General features: G+C 44.1%; 1 protein-coding gene across 6 annotated transcripts in view; it reads left to right on the top strand.

Annotated features, from left to right (window-relative positions):
* Nucleotides 1-19,826, top strand: part of nlrc5 (NLR family, CARD domain containing 5) — a 248,668-nt gene that overhangs the window by 182,360 nt on the left and 46,482 nt on the right. For all 6 annotated transcript variants that reach the window (XM_068049594.1, XM_068049593.1, XM_068049592.1 and 3 more), the window contains 2 exons: nucleotides 5,940-6,023; nucleotides 7,343-7,426. In XM_068049594.1, the coding sequence (XP_067905695.1) occupies nucleotides 5,940-6,023; nucleotides 7,343-7,426 (168 nt within the window). The remainder of the gene's footprint in view (nucleotides 1-5,939; nucleotides 6,024-7,342; nucleotides 7,427-19,826) is intronic.

The raw sequence follows: 19,826 nt of genomic DNA, 5'->3' as shown, positions 1-19,826 counted from the left end.
GGTTTACTGGAGTGATTATTTTCTGAGGGAGAGCAGTTCTATGCTGTGCTTGTTTATGTAAGCATTGTCCTACAATGTTCCTCCTACAAATGTGTAGCCAGAGTTTTCAGTGTTGTGTATTGTTTGTCACAAGGAAAAGGGTGGAATTGCAAATTTCAACTCCAAACACCAACAAGAATCCAGGAACCTCACATAATTCAAACAGCATTGAATGTATTTTGTTACTGTAAAGCAGTGGCCCTGCCCATGGCCTCCTCATTGTGATATCTTTTCAAAAGTTTGTGTATAACTAGTCTCTATGCCTCCTAGCCAATGTCCTTCTCTTTTCTTCCCACTGCTTTCTCCTCCTCTGTCAATATATCAGAATAACACCAGTGGAATATTCAAATTATCAGCTTCCCATTGCCATCTTTAGATGCAAAAAAAAAAACCACATCCATCCCTTGGCTATTAATCTGGGTGGAAGTGCTCCAACAGTGAGGTCATTTCAGCTCCCATTCCGTCACGTCAGGCTCCAGAACTGATCAAACCTGTTATCATAATAATGTGTTTAAACAAAAGTATCCCCATACTCCACAGATATTACAAAAGAAAGTTTAGGATTAATCCTAATTCTTAAGAGTTTGATGTATGTTGAGTGTGAGTCTAAAAGTATTATGGTTGTGTATCATGCAAAGGTGTAGTGAGCTGTATTACTTGCAGTCTGGTGCTGATGCCAACATAGTATTGTTTTGAGCAATGTACAGACTTCTTGTACATTACTATTACAAAATTCTGAGGGTGGTTTTTCAGGGTGGGGAAGGGGAGGTGGAAAGAGAATCATAAGTGAGCATAGATTTATCCACCATGGAAGCTAACGCTGTAATGCCAGTTTCTGATTTTCTCAGACAGTGAAGTTCCATGGCGGCACCTACACCGCGATGCGACGGTATCATAGTTTAAAATCTGTTAAATACTGCTTTGCATGAATTTGTATCTAATTCACCATGATCCTACCAGGCATTTGCAATCTTCTGCATAATGTGCAGCACTTGCATGCGTTCATTTTCCTGTCTTTAAAAGACTGGCACCACCAGGCGAGAGTCCTCGGTGCCAGCAAAGGTTCGGTAAGTTATGTGTTATCTTGTGGAATTGTTTTTAGCATCGGACATTGTCACTAAGCTCAATCTGCAGATGTGAGGGGAGGATGGAACTCTGCAAGTGGAAACTGTTGAGCGGGAAGGGGACTCTGCAAGTGGTTGCTGTGGAGCTGGGGGATGTGGTCAGAAATCGACAACTGTATAGGATTTTTTTTTGGAGGTCCAGTGCAAGCAACTCAAATGGTATTGATATAGTCATGATGGATTGTACTTATTGAAAAATTGAGAGAGCAATATCAAGCCACACCATAGAGCACGTGCCAGAATTTTGCAGAAACAAAATTAACACAAATTTTTGTCCAGATAGGCGTACTTGACATTTTGAAGGAAGCCGAAGTTACAAGAGATGGGTATGATTCACCCTGTTTGCCTGGATCCCCTTGCTGTGATGAGGCATCTCCGCCGGAGGCAGGCCCAAGAGGCAGCTCCTAGATGCGAGCAGCAGCAGCCACCAAGGCAAGGAAGAGCCCAGATATGCCAGCAAGTCCATAGGACTCAGATGGCATTCCTGCAGATGTCTGACAGCCAGTGCCAGAGATGACTGTCGATGTCCAGAGAGGTCGTCACACACCTCTGCGCACTGCTGAATGATGATTTGCAACCAATGGGTTTTGGTGGTTACCCTATGCCTGTGGCCCTCAAAATTACCATGGCCCTAAACTTTTATGCCACTGGATCACCAGTGACATGTGTGGGGTATCTCAATCCACAGTGCACCGCTGCATCAAGGAGGTGACCAATGCTCTGTTCAGGAGGGCCAGTGACTATGTACACTACAGGAAAGACCCTGAGAGTCAGTCTGAGAGGGCCATTGGATTTAGGGCCATTGTGGAATTCCCACAGGTCCAAGGTGTGATCAACAGCACGCATGTGGCCATCAAGGCTCCCATGGACTAATCAGATGCCTTCATAAACAGAAAGGGGTTTCTTTCAATTAATGAGCAAAATACTGCAGATGCTGGAAATCTGAAATAAAAACAAAGTGATGTAAATGCTCAGCAGGTCAGGCAGAGATTTTTGAGCGAGAAGCAGAGTTAACGTTTCAGGTCTGAAGAAAGGTCACAGAGTCTTTATTTGCTTTAATCCCGTGGACTCCAGAGTGATTGGATTTTTCAACAACAGTTGGACTGGTGGCAGGCTGCTGATCTGGATGCCCCTTGGCCTGGGAATGACTGACGGTACAGGACTGTCTTCAGGCGTTGCGACTGCTGGAGCTGGACTCACTGGCGGATGTGCTGAGGAGCCTGTGTCCACACTCAAGTCGCTCTGAGGGGAGCCCCCAGATATGGAGTGCAGCCTCTCCTCCTCCCTCTCAAAGCTTGTTGGCACTCCCTGCTCTCCAGAGAAGGACTAAGAGCAGGAAAGTCTCCAGGCTCCTGGTCCTTCTCTCGCCTTGCCACTGCTGATTTGAAGTCATGACCAAGGCAAGGGTTTGCAGGTCATGGCGTATCTGAGAGATCTGGCTATCCATGAGGGTTGCCATCCTCTCGATGGAAGAAGCCATGTGCTCACATGTCTGGGATATGGCAGCATTCATGGCATGGATGGACTCCTCCATCCTCTGCTCAAGGCCTCTGGCATCTCCAACAGATGTTGCCTTACCTCTCCTTGCAACCTCAGCATGCCCTGTGCTGTCGACACCAGAGGCTTGCCAACAGCCTGGGGCTGAGCACGGGCCTGGCCACCCACAGTCCTCCAACTGTCGGAGGCCTCAGCCAGCTGCTCAAATACATCTGTGGTGCTCTCACCAGCTTGTGACCATGAATCGAATGCTGATTGGATACCCACAGAAATGAGTGTAGCTGTGCTAGTGAAAGGTGCAGGAGTGTCATGGGATGGGGCATCCTCTAAGTGTAGCTCATCCACAGAGGTTGTCATTGTTTCCTCATTGTCCCCAAGTATTTGAGCCATGTCCTGCAAGATACAATGTAAAGAACAGACATTTAGGTGTTATGGTACGCATATCACAATAATTACAGCATTGTGTTTCTCTATAAAATGTAATTTGGATTCATTCTGTGCTTGTCAATAATCACTCTTCAACTGGGACCCTGAGCTCGATGGCATGTGCTCTTTGGCTCCCGACTAACTCCAGCGCCTCCTCTTCAGCTCGAGATAGAAACCGCAGGTTGGACACTCCGCCACCGATCCTGGCCGCCTCCCTACTGTTGTGGGCCCTCTTCTGAAAGATCAAGGATGCAGTCACTATTAAGTTCTAAATGTCTGTACTAACATGTGCCCCTATTCTGCATCTGGGGAATGTCACTGCTGTCATAATGACTATCTGACATGGGTCTAAACTCAGCTAAGATAGAAACAAGGGAGACTGGTCTCATCTATGCAGTCAGTAATCAGCTATCATTATGATATGAGCCTGCTATCATTAGGATGGCTGCGTCAACCGTGTGCCTTTACATTTGAGAACAAGCAGATCACAGTAAGCTAAGTGAAACCGCACAACTTACATTGGCTGAATGTAGGAGGTCATTGATCTTCTTCCTGCACTGCACCCAGTTACGACAGGTGACCCCACGGCTACTAACCTCCTCTGCAACCTCTGTCCAGACTTGCTTGCTCAGGCAGGAGGATCTCCTCGTGCCTTTGCTGGGGAAGAGGACCTGCCACCTTTCTTTTGAGCCTGGAGGAGAATCAACAGGGAGGCATCACTGAACTGTGGGGCCACCCTTGCTCTGGCATCTGACATGGTCAGAATGATGCCTGGAGGTGGGAAGATACTTGCCGAGTTGCAAAATTCTAGTGAACCATTGAGGTGTTGCTGCAGTAAGTTGCATTTCAATGCAAGGAGGGTAAATGCAAGGCTGACATTCTTTTAAAGATGGCACCAGCACCTGATCCAACTTCAGGTGACGCCGTTAACGGTGTCATCAATGCTGCCCCCGCCATATGATTGGGAGGGGTTGGTGAGGGTGACCGCCCGCTACGTAATCGCAGTGGCATGGCCGCAAACATCACAGGCAGGACTGCCGCCATTTTTTTTCACTTTCACTGCTTATAGCGGCAGGATAATAAAGTCCAGCCCTGAATGTATAAAGTTTCTGACGTTCGCTTGCTCTCTAACTCTTGTGCTGTATATCTATTACACAGTGAATTAAATAGTGATCCTGCCCAAAGCAGGAACCCATGTAGGTCTTCTCCCTCCTACCACACGATATGGCGTTTCGGTGCATCAAGTGCATTTGCTTGCAATTTTAATTTTCTGTGTCCAAAGGTTGAGCTTAAATCCCATTCCAGCCCTCTAATCTAACCTGATAGTCCAGTGCAGTGCTGCATTGTCAGAGATGGCATCTTTTGGATGGGACAGTAAGCCAAAGTTTTCTCCTCTTGTTCAGTTGGTTGTTAAATATCTCTCAGCGCTCACGGAAGAGCAAGCAGGTCTCTTGGTGTCTTGGCCAAGATTCTTCCCTCAACTAGCACCAGCAAGAACAGATTAGCTGGTCATTCCTATTGCAGTTTGTCATTTTCAGTTATATGTAATATGCTTGCTATATTTAACAACAATCACTGCGATTCAAATGAATTTACTGCATGTAGACTGAATTGGGAAGTTTCAAAGAGGATCGATGAACGGCTGCATAAACTACAAGTCTTTCTAACATCTGTGTGTTGTTATGATCGGAGGTTCTGGGAGGATGTGTCCTTCTGTCTCTTCTTAAGAAGAACCAAATGACAGCGATTGCTGCCAGCCCGGTGCAGCTGTTAATTTTGATACCAGTTGCACAGCTCCCTCCAGAGAAGCAGAAAGGCATCTCTTGAGGGGATTGGCTACGAGAGGTGGCACTGCCTCTGCAGTTCAGGTGGTCGTCGGTGGTAGTGCTGTGATTTAAAGCAAGAAGGAATAGACTGGGGATTGCATGCTGCAATCACCAGATACTTATTCAGTGACCATAATTGCTGAGCAGAAGTCATTGGAAATTTCTGCTGTGTTTGATATTGGGATGGCTAGGACAATGGGTGAATGTTATCCAGGTGCAGGTCTGCACTCCACAAGTCACGTCATGAATTTACTCTACCAGGGATCTGCAACCTGTGGCTCCGGAGCCACATGTGGCTCTTTGACATCTTATTTGCAGTTACCAATATTTTCTAGTGGGATCATATTAACGTGAAAAAAGCCTAAAGAAAATTGTCACAAAAAGTAGGAGTTGTGTTTTTATTGTGGGATAAAAAGCTAATTATGCTGCACTTTATAGTTTCAAATGTTTTTTTTAAACAAAAAACATCATTCTCTAAATAAGCCTGTTTGTGTGGAACAGCTACATCATTATAGATAATGCCTTTGGTTCAAGGTACAGGTTTTATGTTTCTAATATAGCTGAGACAACAAATTATTCTGGATGTGCTATTAGAAGCTTTTTTTCATCACAAGAATCAATAGCTGAAAATTTATAATAATTCTACGCAACTTTACTGGCAAAATTATGGTTAAAAAAAGTTTTAAAAAAACATAATTCAGAGTTAGGTATAATTTTGATTTCTTTTCTCTATTGAAATATAAATGCAATGTATATTTCATTTAGATATGCAAATTATTAATTCTACTAGAGACATTTGGAAATTTGCCAAGCATTTGGTTTCAAAATGCCAAAATTTCGTCTTGCGGCTCTGAATAGTTTTTATTTTCAGCAGTTTTTTTTTTAAAAAGACTCTTCAAGTGAAAAAGTTTGCAGACTCCTGTGTCGTACTGAGATGGAAATAATTGTTCAGTTGTTGTTTGTGCTGGTCAGTGATATCACTCCATCCTGGATTATGGAGTTACAGATCTTCCTCTTGTACTTTCAGTTTACACCAAATCAACATCGGCAACAAAGGAGCAGAAACACTGGCTGAGATCCTTCATATTTTCCAGGGGCTGAGGAAGCTTAGGTAAGTTCTGGTATGGCCAGTAAGCTGGCATTTGATGCCTGTTTTTAAAGCCCTCATGAATATTGGAGAGCCTTTTGTAAATCTGTCTGATTTGACATTACATTGATTCATAAGGGATGTGTAGCTCCCTTGGTGTTTGTGGTGTTTGTATGTGCTACATAATGTGAAACTGAGCCAACACAACTGACCGGTCCTGTTTTTAATCCTCAGCCTGTAATGAGTTAACTTTTTTTTATTCTTTCATGGGATATGGATGTCGCTGGCAAGGCCAGCATTTGTTGACCACCCTTAATTGCCTTTGACAACTGAGTGGCTTGCTAGGCCATTTCAGAGGGCAGTTAAGAGTCAACAACATTGCTGTGGGTCTGGAATCACATGTAGGCCAGACCAGGTAAGGCCGGCAGATTTCCTTCCCTAAAAAGGACATTAGTGAACCAGATGAGTTTTTACAACAATTGACAGTGGTTTCATAGTCACCATTGGATTAGCTTTCAATTCCAGATTTTATTAATTAATTGAATTTAAATTCCATCAGTTGATATGGTGGGATTTAAACCCATGTCCCCAGGGCATTAGCCTGGGCTTCTGGAGTGCTGGTTCAGTGACATTACCACTACGCCACCATCCCCCCACTCAGTACAATGGTAGAGGTTCTATCGCAAGCATCAGTGCTACTAGGCTGAGGAGGGAAGAGGCAGGGGTAAATCAGACACCTCCTGATTGCTATCTGCTGTCGGACGTATTAGATACTAAGATCAGCCTCAGCTGTGATGACTCGTGGTCTGAAAGCCGGCCATCGCTTTATGTCTGGCCTCACATGACAATAGCCACTTGATTGAGGGACTGGAGGGCAGTTAGTGCCAGTGGAATTGTACCTTAAAAAGTAGTTGGTATCTTTGAGAGAAGGGAAGACGATTAAGGGGAAGGGGGCTATGGTAGGGTGTGATTTTCATAGAGTGTCCAGGTTTGGTTTCTGGAGTTCTTCACTGCCTATACTCCAGATGGCTATATCATTAGTTATTTTCTTGCCCACTGAGGCATGTATGCCTCAACCCAGAGGACAAGCAGGTGAGCTCAAGTCTTGAAAGCAGAATCTAGAAATCTCAGTAGGATGGGCTGGAGCTGACTGCTTTTTCCTAATGACTTAAAATCAGCTTCCTTCCTCACTTTGGGAAAATGCTTTACTTTACCTGGCTTTAGAGATGTACTGTGCTAATCATTCCCAAGCACAAAATCTGCCTTGATCATGACTGTTGACAGGTCCTACTATATATAGCATGTTGCTGTTGTGACCAGTTACATTTCATCTCTCCTCACAGCCTTGAATCCATCAACATTAGTACCAAAGGGATGGTGACGATGGCAGCAGGACTTTGCAAATGCCGCAGCATCGAGGAGATAAAGCAAGTTTGATTTTTTTGATATTATGTTCCCTTTAAATTTTCTTTTCTGGGTGTTTCTTGTAGGTCTCTTGAGCCACCTCATTTGACCTTTGCTCCATTGCCACTACCTATATTCCATATATCCTGCCTCCAGGAGGGCCAGGGACCTCAATGCAGCTCTCTCCCTTGATGTTCCTTCGCTTTGCTGGGTGACACTGCAGCTTTTGATCTCTGCACCTCCCCAGCTCATATACTTTAGGTAAGATCAGTCAGCTGAAACACCTTAGCACAGGGGTGTTTTCCTCAGTATCCAGGCCAATATTTATCCCTCAAGCAACACTTAAAAAAAACAGATGATCACATTGCTGCTTGTGGGATCTTGCTGTGTGCAATTTAGCTGCTGTGTTTCCCACATTGTAACAGTGACTGCATTTCAAAAGTACATAATTGGCTGTGAAACACTTTGGGATGTCCTAAGAAAGGTGCTATATAAATGTAAGTCTTTTTTAGAAGCAGAATATGCTATAAACAGTAGATCATCTGAGAAATGCCAAAGGAGGCCCACTAGCCATATGGTAAAAGCCTCATCTTAAAGATTAATTTGAGGGAACTTGCACCATGGATCCTCATCCAGATCTCTGCTCAACAATGGCAGCAGAAACTGGCTCATCTGTATCTTAACTCCATCTCCCTGCCTTGACTCTGTAATCTTTGATAACCCTTGCCTTGCCAACAGATACTTCATCTGATCATATCTTTCTCCAAACTTGGACTCACCAAGGACAGTATAGGGCAAACCCACTGGTTCTATTTAGGTGTTCTGCTCTCAAATGAGAAAACTAAAGGTTTTTTTAAGCTTTTCCAAAAAGGAAAATTATTATGTGCCAAACATGCAGTTAGAGCACCACTCTAGGGCATCCTGTTCCAACATTTTATAGAGCGACACTTACAGAAACAGAGGACAACTCCCAGTGTTTGGCAAATACTGCAGCTGCAGGTTTCTGTTCCAAGTACTGATGTTTTACTTTATGTTCCTGGTGAGTAACAAGTGAACCAACTCTTGTATTAACAGAATAAAAATGAACTCTAATATATGTCTGGGAAAGATGCAATGAGTACCTTTTTATTTCAGAGCTTTGTTATTCCCTGACTCTTAAATTCTAATTTCATTTCAGTCCCTGTGCTTTAGGTTGTGGCTTGTACCATCTATGAGCAGGTTATCTGGTCTTGGGCAGCTGGCATTTACATTCTTGAAGCAGTCACTAATAAATGGACCAGAGTGGCACTGGGTGAGCTGCCTTGTCCATCAGAAATGCTAGGCATGACCAACTTTCTGCCAGTATAAACATTGCTTCCTTCTTCCTTATTGCCATGCCCCCACCCCACCTTCCCATTCTTTGATCACAATAAATACAGCATTTTTTTTAATGTGCAAGATCCCTGGGGGAAAATATAAACTTTTTACATTTTTGTACTAGAATTGGTTTAAGTTTCAGAAGAAACTCACTCTAGTGTTGAAGTACCATCATTAGTTCCTTCAAAAAGCAACTAGATTACCATCTAATGTGGAATGGAGGTTACAAAGATAGGTACAGTCTCAAATAGTTGCGTTGGAACATAGGAGCAGGAGTTGGCCATTCAGCCCATCGAGCTGGGGCCCAAGCACTGATCCCTGCAGTACCCCACTAGTCACAGCCTGCCAATACGAGAATGACCATTTATTCCTACTGTTTTCTGCCTGTTAGCCAATCTATGCCAGTATATTACCTCCTATACCATGTGCTTTAATTTTGCTAACTGACCTCTTGTGGGGGACTTTATCAAAAGCCTTCTGAAAATCCAGGTATACCGACTCCCCTTTATCAATTCTGTTAGTAAAATCCTCAAAAAAGTCCAACAGGTTCGTCAAACATGACTTCCCATTCATAAATCCATGTTGACTATGCCCAATAAGATTATTCGAGTGTCCATTTATCACATCCTTTAGAATAGATTCTAGCATTTTCCCAACGACTGATGTAAGGCTAACAGGTCAGTAATTCCTGGTTTTTTCTCTCCCTCCCTTCTTGATATTTGTTGGGACAAATTTGCTCAGGGTAGTATAGTGGTAGAATAAAAATTTTTATAATCCCATACCTTCAGGTCCATTGCTACGGTTTCATTCAAGTCCCTTGCTAATGGAAGACTCACTATGGGTCGTGATGGCATCCTCCTGTATTTTTTTTAAAAAAACAGATATCACATTTTTCACTGATATTCTCGATACGTTTAGTGTAGTCATCATCTATTACCCCTGCATCTTTTAATAGAATCTTCAGCCTATGACTAGATGGATGTGCAAACTGTCGATGTAGTTTTGAAATAATTTGCCTTTTCTCCTTTAAATCCCTACCCTCCCGGATGCGATTAATACTTCTTTAACATCCTGCTTAGAGATGTTAGGTCTTGCTAAAGAAATACAATAATGTCCCGACTGCGTAAACTACAGATTTCCCAAAGACATTCGCCTAATCATGTTTCATATACAATGTCATCCATGCTGTTTTCATAGACAGTTTACTTAACAGAAAAGGTACATCACTGGATACTACATCCGTACTAATAAAATGGTTTACTCTTGCTGTTTTACACGGAATTACCACTCTTTTTAGTGATTTCAATGTGTTGTCATCCCAAAACCTGAGACAGGTGGAACTATCACATTCTTTGACCATATTTCAGTCTTCTTTACTTAAAGAAATGCAACACCTTAACCAGTCCACTCCACATACCGTGGATGTACGCCCACTGTCTAGTACTGCGCAATTGAACGAATCTGTGACTAGGACACTCATTACCAGACTGATGCTTCTCATGAAGAGTACAATTCCTTCTGATTGATCAGTAGCGTCATCCTCGCCTTCCACATCATATGTCATCTCAAAAACCTTGTTATCCCTTTTTGGACAATGCAACGCATAGTGATACTTTGAGTCACATCGGAAACAGCTGTTGACCACCCCTTGGTTATTTCTGGGGTTCATCCTTCTGCCATAATTATCCAATTCCTGCCATCTGTTATAGCTGCCAAAAGGGTCTCTATCCTCATTCGTTTTATGAGTGTTTCTCCTTTCATACTGACCTCTGGGCTCCATACTTGAACGGCCTCGAAATGCTGCTAGCATTGTATCCTCCACCTTCGGAGTCACCGCAAAAGAGCCCATCGGCACCATGAAAGCAGCCGGAAAGGACTGTTCCAAGAATTGTTCTCGAGCGTCAGACCTCTGATCAAACAGCATATCTTTTTCGTTGAATCAATATCTAAGCACAATCCAACAATTTGAAGGCAAATACTGATCTAGGAATTTCCAAGCAGAATCACTGCAACCTTGCATATAGTCGTTTAAACTCCAGAATATATTCTTCTATGAAAGAACCATCCATTTTTCTAAATTTATGGAAGTCTGACCACACCTCATAGGCACTTAATAAGTCCTCTTTCATATAAATTTTATCCATATATTTCAAGAGTTTGTCCAAACCTTCTGCATCGTCCAGATGATGAGCCTCTAACTCCAAGAACACTTTGCCCCAATCTTGCTTCATTTTAAGGTAAAGACATAACCTGTGTCCATATATCAACATCATTCTTCCATTGATGTAAAGGTTTGGCTTCACAAAACAGTGGAGGAAAAATCATATCCTGACACCTTACGCTTGGTTTCAGTCATCTTTCTTCCCCCCCCAAAAATTCCAATTTTAATATCCTGTCTGAAAACAAATCTTAGTCTCCAATCTTCACTTTCAGGCAACCATCCTCTGCTATCAATGTTAGAGAAATCTCCAAGCCTGTTTGTGAAGAAGACACTAAGACTGGGATGCTTTGGTGTCAATTGTTTATTGCTTGTCACCAGAGCTCACTTCTGCTCTCCAAACAACACCACTAGCTAGTGCTGCCTGGCTCTTTATATATACACACTTGAATACAATTAACTAATTAACACACAACACCTGTTCACCTTATTATCTTGAACTACCAGGTATTTATCATCCATTAACAGAACTTCAGATCCTAACAGGAGTGGCCCTCGGAGTACTCAACATTGACTCCAAACTCCATGAAGTCTCATGGCATTAGATCAAACATGGAGAAGAAAACCTCCTGCTGATTACCACCTGCCACCCTCCCTCAGCTGATGAAGCAGTATTCCTCCATGTTGAATAACACTTGGAAGAAGCACTGAGGATAGCAAGGGTGTACGCTGGGTAGGTGACTTCAATGCCTATCACCAAGAGTGGTTGAGCCCTGAAGGATATATCTGCCAGACTGGACCTGCGTCAGATGGTGAGAGAATCAACGGGCCGAATCTTTACAGCTTGCCTCCAATCTCGCCGGTGAGTTTCAAAAATGGTGTGGCGCATGCGTGAGATGTGTGCCGCTGAGTCACCACAATATTTAGCACAGTGGCTCATTTACATGGAGAGGGTGGGTGCACCCTCCCCAGCAATGGTGTCCGGCACCACCACGCAGGCGCCAGTGCCATTTTTAAAGGGCTTCAAGCCCTTCAGGGCCATTAACATTTTTAAAGGTCCCAATCTGCTAAAAGTAAAATTTGAATAACACTTTAAATCCCCTCTCCCACACCCCCACAATGAGTAATCAATCTATAAATTACCCGCTTCCCATAAAAAACCTTTTATTCCGAACCCGAACTTCCCCCCAGAACTTCATAAACTTTGACGCTAAACTCCTTCCCACCATCCCCGCAACCAATAGCAAGTGTTTTCCCTGTTCCCCAACCCCTGCTCCCCCACTAAAAACTTCACCCCTCCCCCTCCCCACCAGTGCCTTGCCTCGAATCTCCAAGTGGAGATCCGAAGGCGCAGGAGTTCCGGCAACCAGCTGGAATATCGGCGTGGGACGGCCGTCAGGACGAGGTAAGTGATTATGCATTCATTAACATTTATTTAAATATTTAAATTAAGATTCTGCCGCCAAGCGGGTGGGGGGGTGGGGGTGGTGGCGGGTGCCACGAGGCCTCACTGCCACCAGTAATATGGGGTGGGTCCTTCCCTATGTCGAGGCCCTCGTGGCGGGCCTTACCCGGAGGTATTTTCTGGGCCCCCTGCCACGACTCCCGATGTCGGGGGGCTGGTAAAATCCAGCCAAACAAGTGGGAAAACCTGCTTGTCCCTACCCTCACCAATCTTCCTGTCGCAGATGCATCTATCCCTGACAGTATCGGTAGGAGTGACCACTGCACAGTCCTTGTGGAGAAAAAGTACCATCTTCACACTGAGGACATCCTCCATCATGTTGTGTGGCACTAGCACTGTGCTCAATGGGATAGATTCAGAACAGATATAGCAGCTCAAAACTGGGCATCCCATGAGGCGGTGTCGACCATCAGCAGCAGCAGAATTTTACTCAACCACAATCTGTAACCTCATGACCCGGCGTATCCCTCACTCTACCATTGCTGTCAAGCCAGGGGACCAGGAGTGCAGGAGAGTATGACAGGAGTCGCTCCAAGCGTACTTAAAAATAAGGTCCCAACCTGGTGAAGCTACAACACAGCACTACATGACTACATGCATGCTAGACAGTGGAAGCAGCATGCGATAGACAGAGCTAAGCGATCCCACAAACAACGGATCAGATCAAAGCTCTCCAGTCCTGCCACATCCAGTTGTGAATGGTGGTGGACAACTAACTGGAGGAGGAGGGTCCAAAAACTTCCCCATCCTGAATGATGGCAGGGCCCAGCACGTCAGTGCAAAAGACAAGACTGAAGCATTTACAACCATCATTAGCCAGAAGTGCCGATTGGATGATCCAGCTCAGCCTCCTCTTGAGTTACCCACCGTCACAGATGCTAGTCTTCAGGCAATTCAATTCACTCCATGTGATATCAAGAAACGGCAGAAAGCACTGGATACTGCAGAGGCTATGGGCCCTGACAACATTCCATCTGTAGTATTGAAGACTTGTGCTTCAGAACTAGCTGCGCCCCTAGCCAAGCTGTTCTAGAACAGCTACAGCACTGGCATCTGCCCGGCAATGTGGAAAATTACCCAGGTATGGCCTGTCCAGAAAAAGTAGGACAAATCCAATCCAGCCAATTACCACCCCATCAGACTACTTGCAATCATCAGTGAAGTGGTGGAAGGTGTCATTGACAATGCTATCGAGCAGCACTCACTCAGCTACAGCCTGCTTACCAATGCTCAGTTTGGCTTCCATCAGGCCCGCTTTGCTCCTGACCTCCTTCCAGCTTTGGTCCAAACATGGACTAAAGAGCTGAATTCCAGAGGTGAGGTAAAAGTGACATCAAGGCAGCATTTGACCAAGTATGGCATCAAGCAGTCCTAGCAAAATTGAAGTTAGTGAGAATCAGGGGAAAACTCTGCACTGGTTGCAGTCATATCTAGCATAAACACATGAATTTTTTTTAGGAGCAGGAGTAGGTAATTTGACCCCTCGAGCATGCTGTGCCATTTGATAAGATCATGGCTGGTTAGATTATGGAAGATGGATGTTGGAGGCCAATCATCTCTGCCCCAGGACATCATTGCAGGAGTTCCTCAGGGTAGTGTCTTCAGACCAACCATCTTCAGCAGCTTCATCAATTACCTATCCTCCAACATGAGGTCAGAAGTGGGGATGTCCGCTGATTCATAGTATTCAGTACCATTCATAACTCCTCAAATACTGAAGCAGTTCAAGACAGCATGCAGCAAGACCTGGACAGCATACAGGCTTGTGCTGATAAATGGCAAGCACCACACAAGTGCCAGGTAATGATCATCTCCAACAAGGGAGAACCTAACCACTTGACATTCAACGGCATTACCATTGCTGAAACCCCCACTATCAACATCCTGGGGGCGGGGTGGGGTGGTTACCATTGACCAGAAATTTAACTAGACCAGCCATATGCGCCTACACCCTTTGGAGTTTAGAAGAATGAGAGGTGATCTTATTGGGACATATAAGATCCTGAAGGGACTTGATAGAGTGGATTCTGGAAGGATGGTTCCTCTTGTGAGACAGACTAGAACTAGGGGACAGAGTTTAAGAATAAGAAGGCTCCCTTTTAAGATGGAGAAGAGGAGAATTTTTTTTTCTCAAAGGGTAGTTAGTCTGTGGAATTCTCTTCCCCAGAAAGCAGTGGAGGCTGCTTGATTAAATTTATTCAAGGCTGAGTTAGATAGATTTTTGATAAACAAGGGAGTCGAGGGTTATGGGGGATTGACAGGAAAGTGGAGTTGAGATCACAACCAGATCAGCCATGATCTTATTGAATGGTGGAGCAGGCTTGAAGGGCTGAATGGCCTACTCCTGCTCCTAAGTCCTGTGTTCCTATGTAAATACAATAGCTACAAGAGCAGGTAGAGGCTGGAAATTCTGATGCGTAACTCACCTCCTGACTGCCCAAAGCCTGTCCACCATCTACAAGGCATAAGTCAGGAGTGTGATGGAATACTCTCCACTTGCCTGAATGGGTGAGTGCTCCAACAACACCTAAGAAGCTTGACAACATGTGAGACAAAGCCGCCCGCTTGATTGGCACCGATCCACCACCTTCAACATTCACATACACCACCATCGAAGCAAGTGACAGCAGTGTGTACCATCTATGAGATGCACTGCAGCTTCTTCAACAGCACCTTCCAAACCCGTGACCTCTGCCACCTAGAAGGACAAAAGCAGCAGGCACATAGGAACACCATCACCAGCAAGTTCCCCTTCAAAACATAGAAACATAAAAAGTAGGAGTAGGCCATTCAGCCCTTCGAGCCTGCTCCGCTTTTCAAAAAAGATCATGGCTGATCGTCTAATTCAGTACCCTGTTCCTGCTTTCTCCCCATATCTCTTGATCCCCTTGGCATTAAGAAATATATCTGTCTCCTTCTTGAATATATTTAATGACTTGGCCTCCACTGCCTTCTGCGGCAAAGAATTCCACAGGTTCACCACCCTCTGAGTGAAGAAATTTCTCCTCATCTCGGTTCTAAATGGCATACCCCGTATCCTGAGACTGTGACCCCTGGTTCTGGACTCCACAGACATCGGGAACATCCTCCCTGCATCTAGCCTGTCTAGTCCTGTTAGAATTTTATGGGTTTCTATGAGATTCCCCTCTCATTCTTCTAAACTCGACTGAATATAGGCCGAGTCGACCCAATCTCTCCTCATACGTCAATCCTGCCAACCCAGGAATCAGCCTAGTAAATCTTCTTTGCACTCCCTCCATGGCAAAGATGTCCTTCCTCAGATAAGGAGACCAAAACTGCACATAATTCTCACCTGTATAATTGCAGTAAGACATCATTGCTCCTGTACTCAAATCCTCTTGCAGTGAAGGCCAACATACCATTCGCCTTCCTAACTGCTTGCTGCACCTGAATGCTTGCTTTCAGCAACTGGTGTACAAGGACACCCAGGTCACGTTGCACCTCCCCCTTTCCCAATCTAGATAATCTGCCTTTCTGTTTTTACAACCAAAGTGGATAACCTCACATTTATCCATGTTTTACTGCATCTGCCATGCATTTACCCACTCATCCAACTTGTCCAAATCACATTGGCGCCTCTTTGCATCCTCCTCACAGCTCACATTCCCCCCCCCCCACCCCCTCCCCAGCTTTGTGTCATCTGCAAACTTGGAAATGTTACATTTCCCTAACCCAAATCATTAATATATATTGTGAATAGCTGGGGTCCTAGCACTGATCCCTGCGGTACCCCACTGGTTACTGTCTGCCACCCAGAAAAAGACCCATTTATTCCCACTCTCTGTTTCCTGTCTGTCAACCAATTCTCAATCCATGCCAGTATATTACCCTCAATCCCATGTGCTTCAATTTTGCACACTAACCTCTTATGTGGGACTTTATCAAAAGCCTTCTGAAAATCCAAATACACCACATCCACTGGTTCTCCCTTATCAATTCTACTAGTTACATCCTCAAAAAAACTCCAGTAGATTTGTTGAGCATGATTTCCCTTTCGTAAACCCATGCTGACTTTGTCCAATCCCGTTTATGCTTTCCGGGTGTTCTGCTATCACATCCTTTATAATAGACTCTAGCATTTTCCCCACCACTGATGTAAGGAGTCTGTAATTCCCTGTTTTTTCTCTCCCTCCTTTTTTAACTAGTGGGGTTACATTTGCCACCCTCCAATCTGTAGGAACTGCTCCAGAGTCTATAGAATTTTGGAAGATGACCACCAATGCATCCACTATTTCTAAGGCCACTTCAAGCCACACACCATCCTGACTTGGACATCTCTGGCTGTTGCTTCACTATCGCTGGGTCAAAATTCTGGAACTTTCTCTCTAACAGCACTGTGGGTGTACCTACACCCTATGGACTGCAACGATTCAAGAAGGCAGTTCACCACCACCTTCTCGAGGGAAATTATGGATGGGTAATAAATGCTAGCCTTGCCAGAGACACCCACATCCCAAGGACGAATAGAAAAAGGCTTCACTCACATTGAGGAACTACATTTTCGCTGTTGAAGTCTATACCCAGACCCCTTTTCTGTTACATTACAATTTTTAGCACCTCTACTTGTCATTGCATACTTCTCTGTCAAACATCATTTGCCATAGACCTGCATAGCTGCCAAGTGTCAACTGATTTCATTGATGGATAATCCCCTTCCATAATCTCTAGCTTGTTACATTCACTCAATCAGGCCGGCTATCTGTAGCTTTAATAATATCATTGCCTGAATGCTATAGACAGGGCACAGATTGGTGGAGCCATTGTGATTGGCAGCCCAGCTATAGACCCAATCTGAGCAGATGGTATGCCGCAAGTAAGTGTATAAAATACCCACCCGGCTTGCCCCACAAGTGCATTCATTATGTTCTGATCCTTGTGGAGACACTAACAAACGAAAAGAATCAAATCCACCAAATGACCCCAATTTAGGAAACCAAACTAAACAGACAAGATTTCACTTTTATAAATTTTACTTTAACACTCAAACCAAAATCAAGTTAAATTAAACATGAAGGAAAAGGCAGATGATGGTAAATATATATTACAAATTTCCCCTTAACTATCAGATACAAGAGAGATGGGTCTCATGGTTTCACTGGGCAGTCCACTTAGCATATATAGTAACAAGCCCAGTCACACAGTTCTTCACAATTCTGAAGTTCCTCAGGTAGATTTTCAGCTCCTTACTTCAAGGAATTAGCTGCTGTTCTTCTTCTGACAGCAGTTCCCTCTCAATCCACACTCCACGGGTACAGTCTTCACCACAGATGCACTTTCCAGAACCTCCTCAGCTCTGCTCACGACAGTCTTGATGGCATTGATTTACCAGCCTTCCCTTTATCAGAGCCCTTTAGTGACAACCTGTGCACTGTATGGCTGGATCTGGTTAGTCAGCTCCTTTAAGGAGCAGAAACAGCTCCTGGATTCAGTGGTCACTTTCTTCTGCTTTCCATGCTCCACTCCTGGATGACCTGCCTGGTCTGGGAAGAGCTCAATCTCCTTTTATCTGGTTCTAACCGGTGTCAGTTTCCCCAAAAACCTGAAGTTGTTTTTTCAGCTTTTGTTTCAGTTTTGGTTTATGTTTCTGTTTCAGTTCTAGTTTCTGCTTCAATTCTAGTTTTCCTCTCAATTAGGATCTGAAAAAAAATAAGCTTTGCAACCATGGATTCCATCACAATTATTAATACAATAAAGAGGAAGCTGTCTGCAGTGATTCTGAAGCTATTTTGCTCAAATCCTGCTTGTATCAACTCATTTGTCTTAAGTCTTCACATTTGTTGTCAGTTGTACTTACTCCCCACTGTTTTCTACCTCAGAGTGTCAGTGTGCAGTGTTGTTGAACAGCTGTGCAGCACCTGCCTGCTGTTCACATACCCGGCCAGTAAATGTTGTCAGAGTCACAGTCCTCTGCAGTTTAAACCGAGCATTGCTCTATAATGAATGGGAACCAGAACAAAAGCCTTAGGCAACAGTAATGATTGATTTTATACTACCAAAGTTATTGTTGAAAAGCTGAGAGGCACAACTAGATGGCTGTGTGAAAGGGTGAACGTTAATGTGTTGGTGGGTGCTGTTGAGCCACTTAATGCCACTGCTCTATCAGATGTCCTATGAGGCACTGCCACCTTCTGGCAGAATGATCATTTGGTTATAGAGATCATTTGGAACCGGTGCAAACTGATCATGATAACCTGATTCCGGTGAGGGATGGACAGCAAATGGATGTGTTTTGGAGTCACTGTTGGTGGCTATTCACACTGACCCTGAAATTGCACCGTGAAATATCAATGCACGGTGGCCTGTGCCACAGTAATGGTGCATCTGTGGCATATGCCATTGCTCTAGAGCTGAAATGTCAGACAATTCTGGCAAGACGGAGTCATGCCACTTACTATGTAATGCCAAAATTTCCTATACGATTTACTAACCTAACCAAAACAGGTAAACGTTCATGTTAAAACCTCCACCTTCATCCTAAACAGCAGCAATGGTGAATTTCTTTAATTTGCATTAGGTTTCTGGCCATTTGCTAATTTTAAAATAAAAATTAGTCCACGTACATGCATTGAGATTGATTCTGGCAAACTTGCGATTGGGCAATCTGATTGGGAAGCGTTGTTTACTGTTATTTTTATAGAGGCTTTAAGCAAACTATTCCTTTTCTTGTCAGAGGGCCGTGGGTGGACCTTCTGTGAAGTATTCTTGCCATCAGGTGGTCAGGTTGACTGGCTGTGCATTGCTGTGGCCACAGAGAGTCCACTTCCTGTGTCTCCCTGTGTGTTAAAGTCAAACTCTTTACTTCAGATAAAACAGCAGCTTGGCCCTGCATTACTATGGTTACAGAGTCTTTGCAGACACTAATCAGCGTCTGATACTAGTGTGAGGTGAAGGAAAAAAAGAAACTTGTATTTTTGTAGCCTCTTTCATGGTTTCAGGACAAAGTGCTTTACAGCCAATGAAATACTGTTTGAAGCTTAGCCACTCTTGTAATGTAGGAAACATGACAGCCAATTTACGCACAGCAAGATCCCACAGGAAGAATAGGGCCCTACCATATTCATGGTCAAATTTTACAAATTTCATGGTCATGGCATTTTAAGGATCGAAAATTTCACGTTTTTTAAATCATAAATTTCACGGTGTCACAACAAGCCATGAAAATGATCTATTTGAAACAAAAGAAAAAGACAAAGGAAGTTTCTGGTTTCAAATGGCATTTATTGTATACTCAAAAACTGCGGCACAGTGGTGCAGTGGTTAGCACTGCAGCCTCACAGCTCCAGGGACCCGGGTTCGATTCTGGGCACTGCCTGTGTGGAGTTTGCAAGTTCTCCCTGTGTCTGCGTGGGTTTTCTCCGGGTGCTCCGGTTTCCTCCCACAAGCCAAAAGACTTGCAGGTTGATAGGTAAATTGGCCATTATAA

Source organism: Heterodontus francisci, chromosome 17, assembly GCF_036365525.1.
Source record: "Heterodontus francisci isolate sHetFra1 chromosome 17, sHetFra1.hap1, whole genome shotgun sequence".
NCBI lineage: Eukaryota > Metazoa > Chordata > Chondrichthyes > Heterodontiformes > Heterodontidae > Heterodontus > Heterodontus francisci.
The sequence above is the reverse complement of the archived record's forward strand: the minus strand, read 5'-3'. Positions and strand labels throughout refer to the sequence as shown.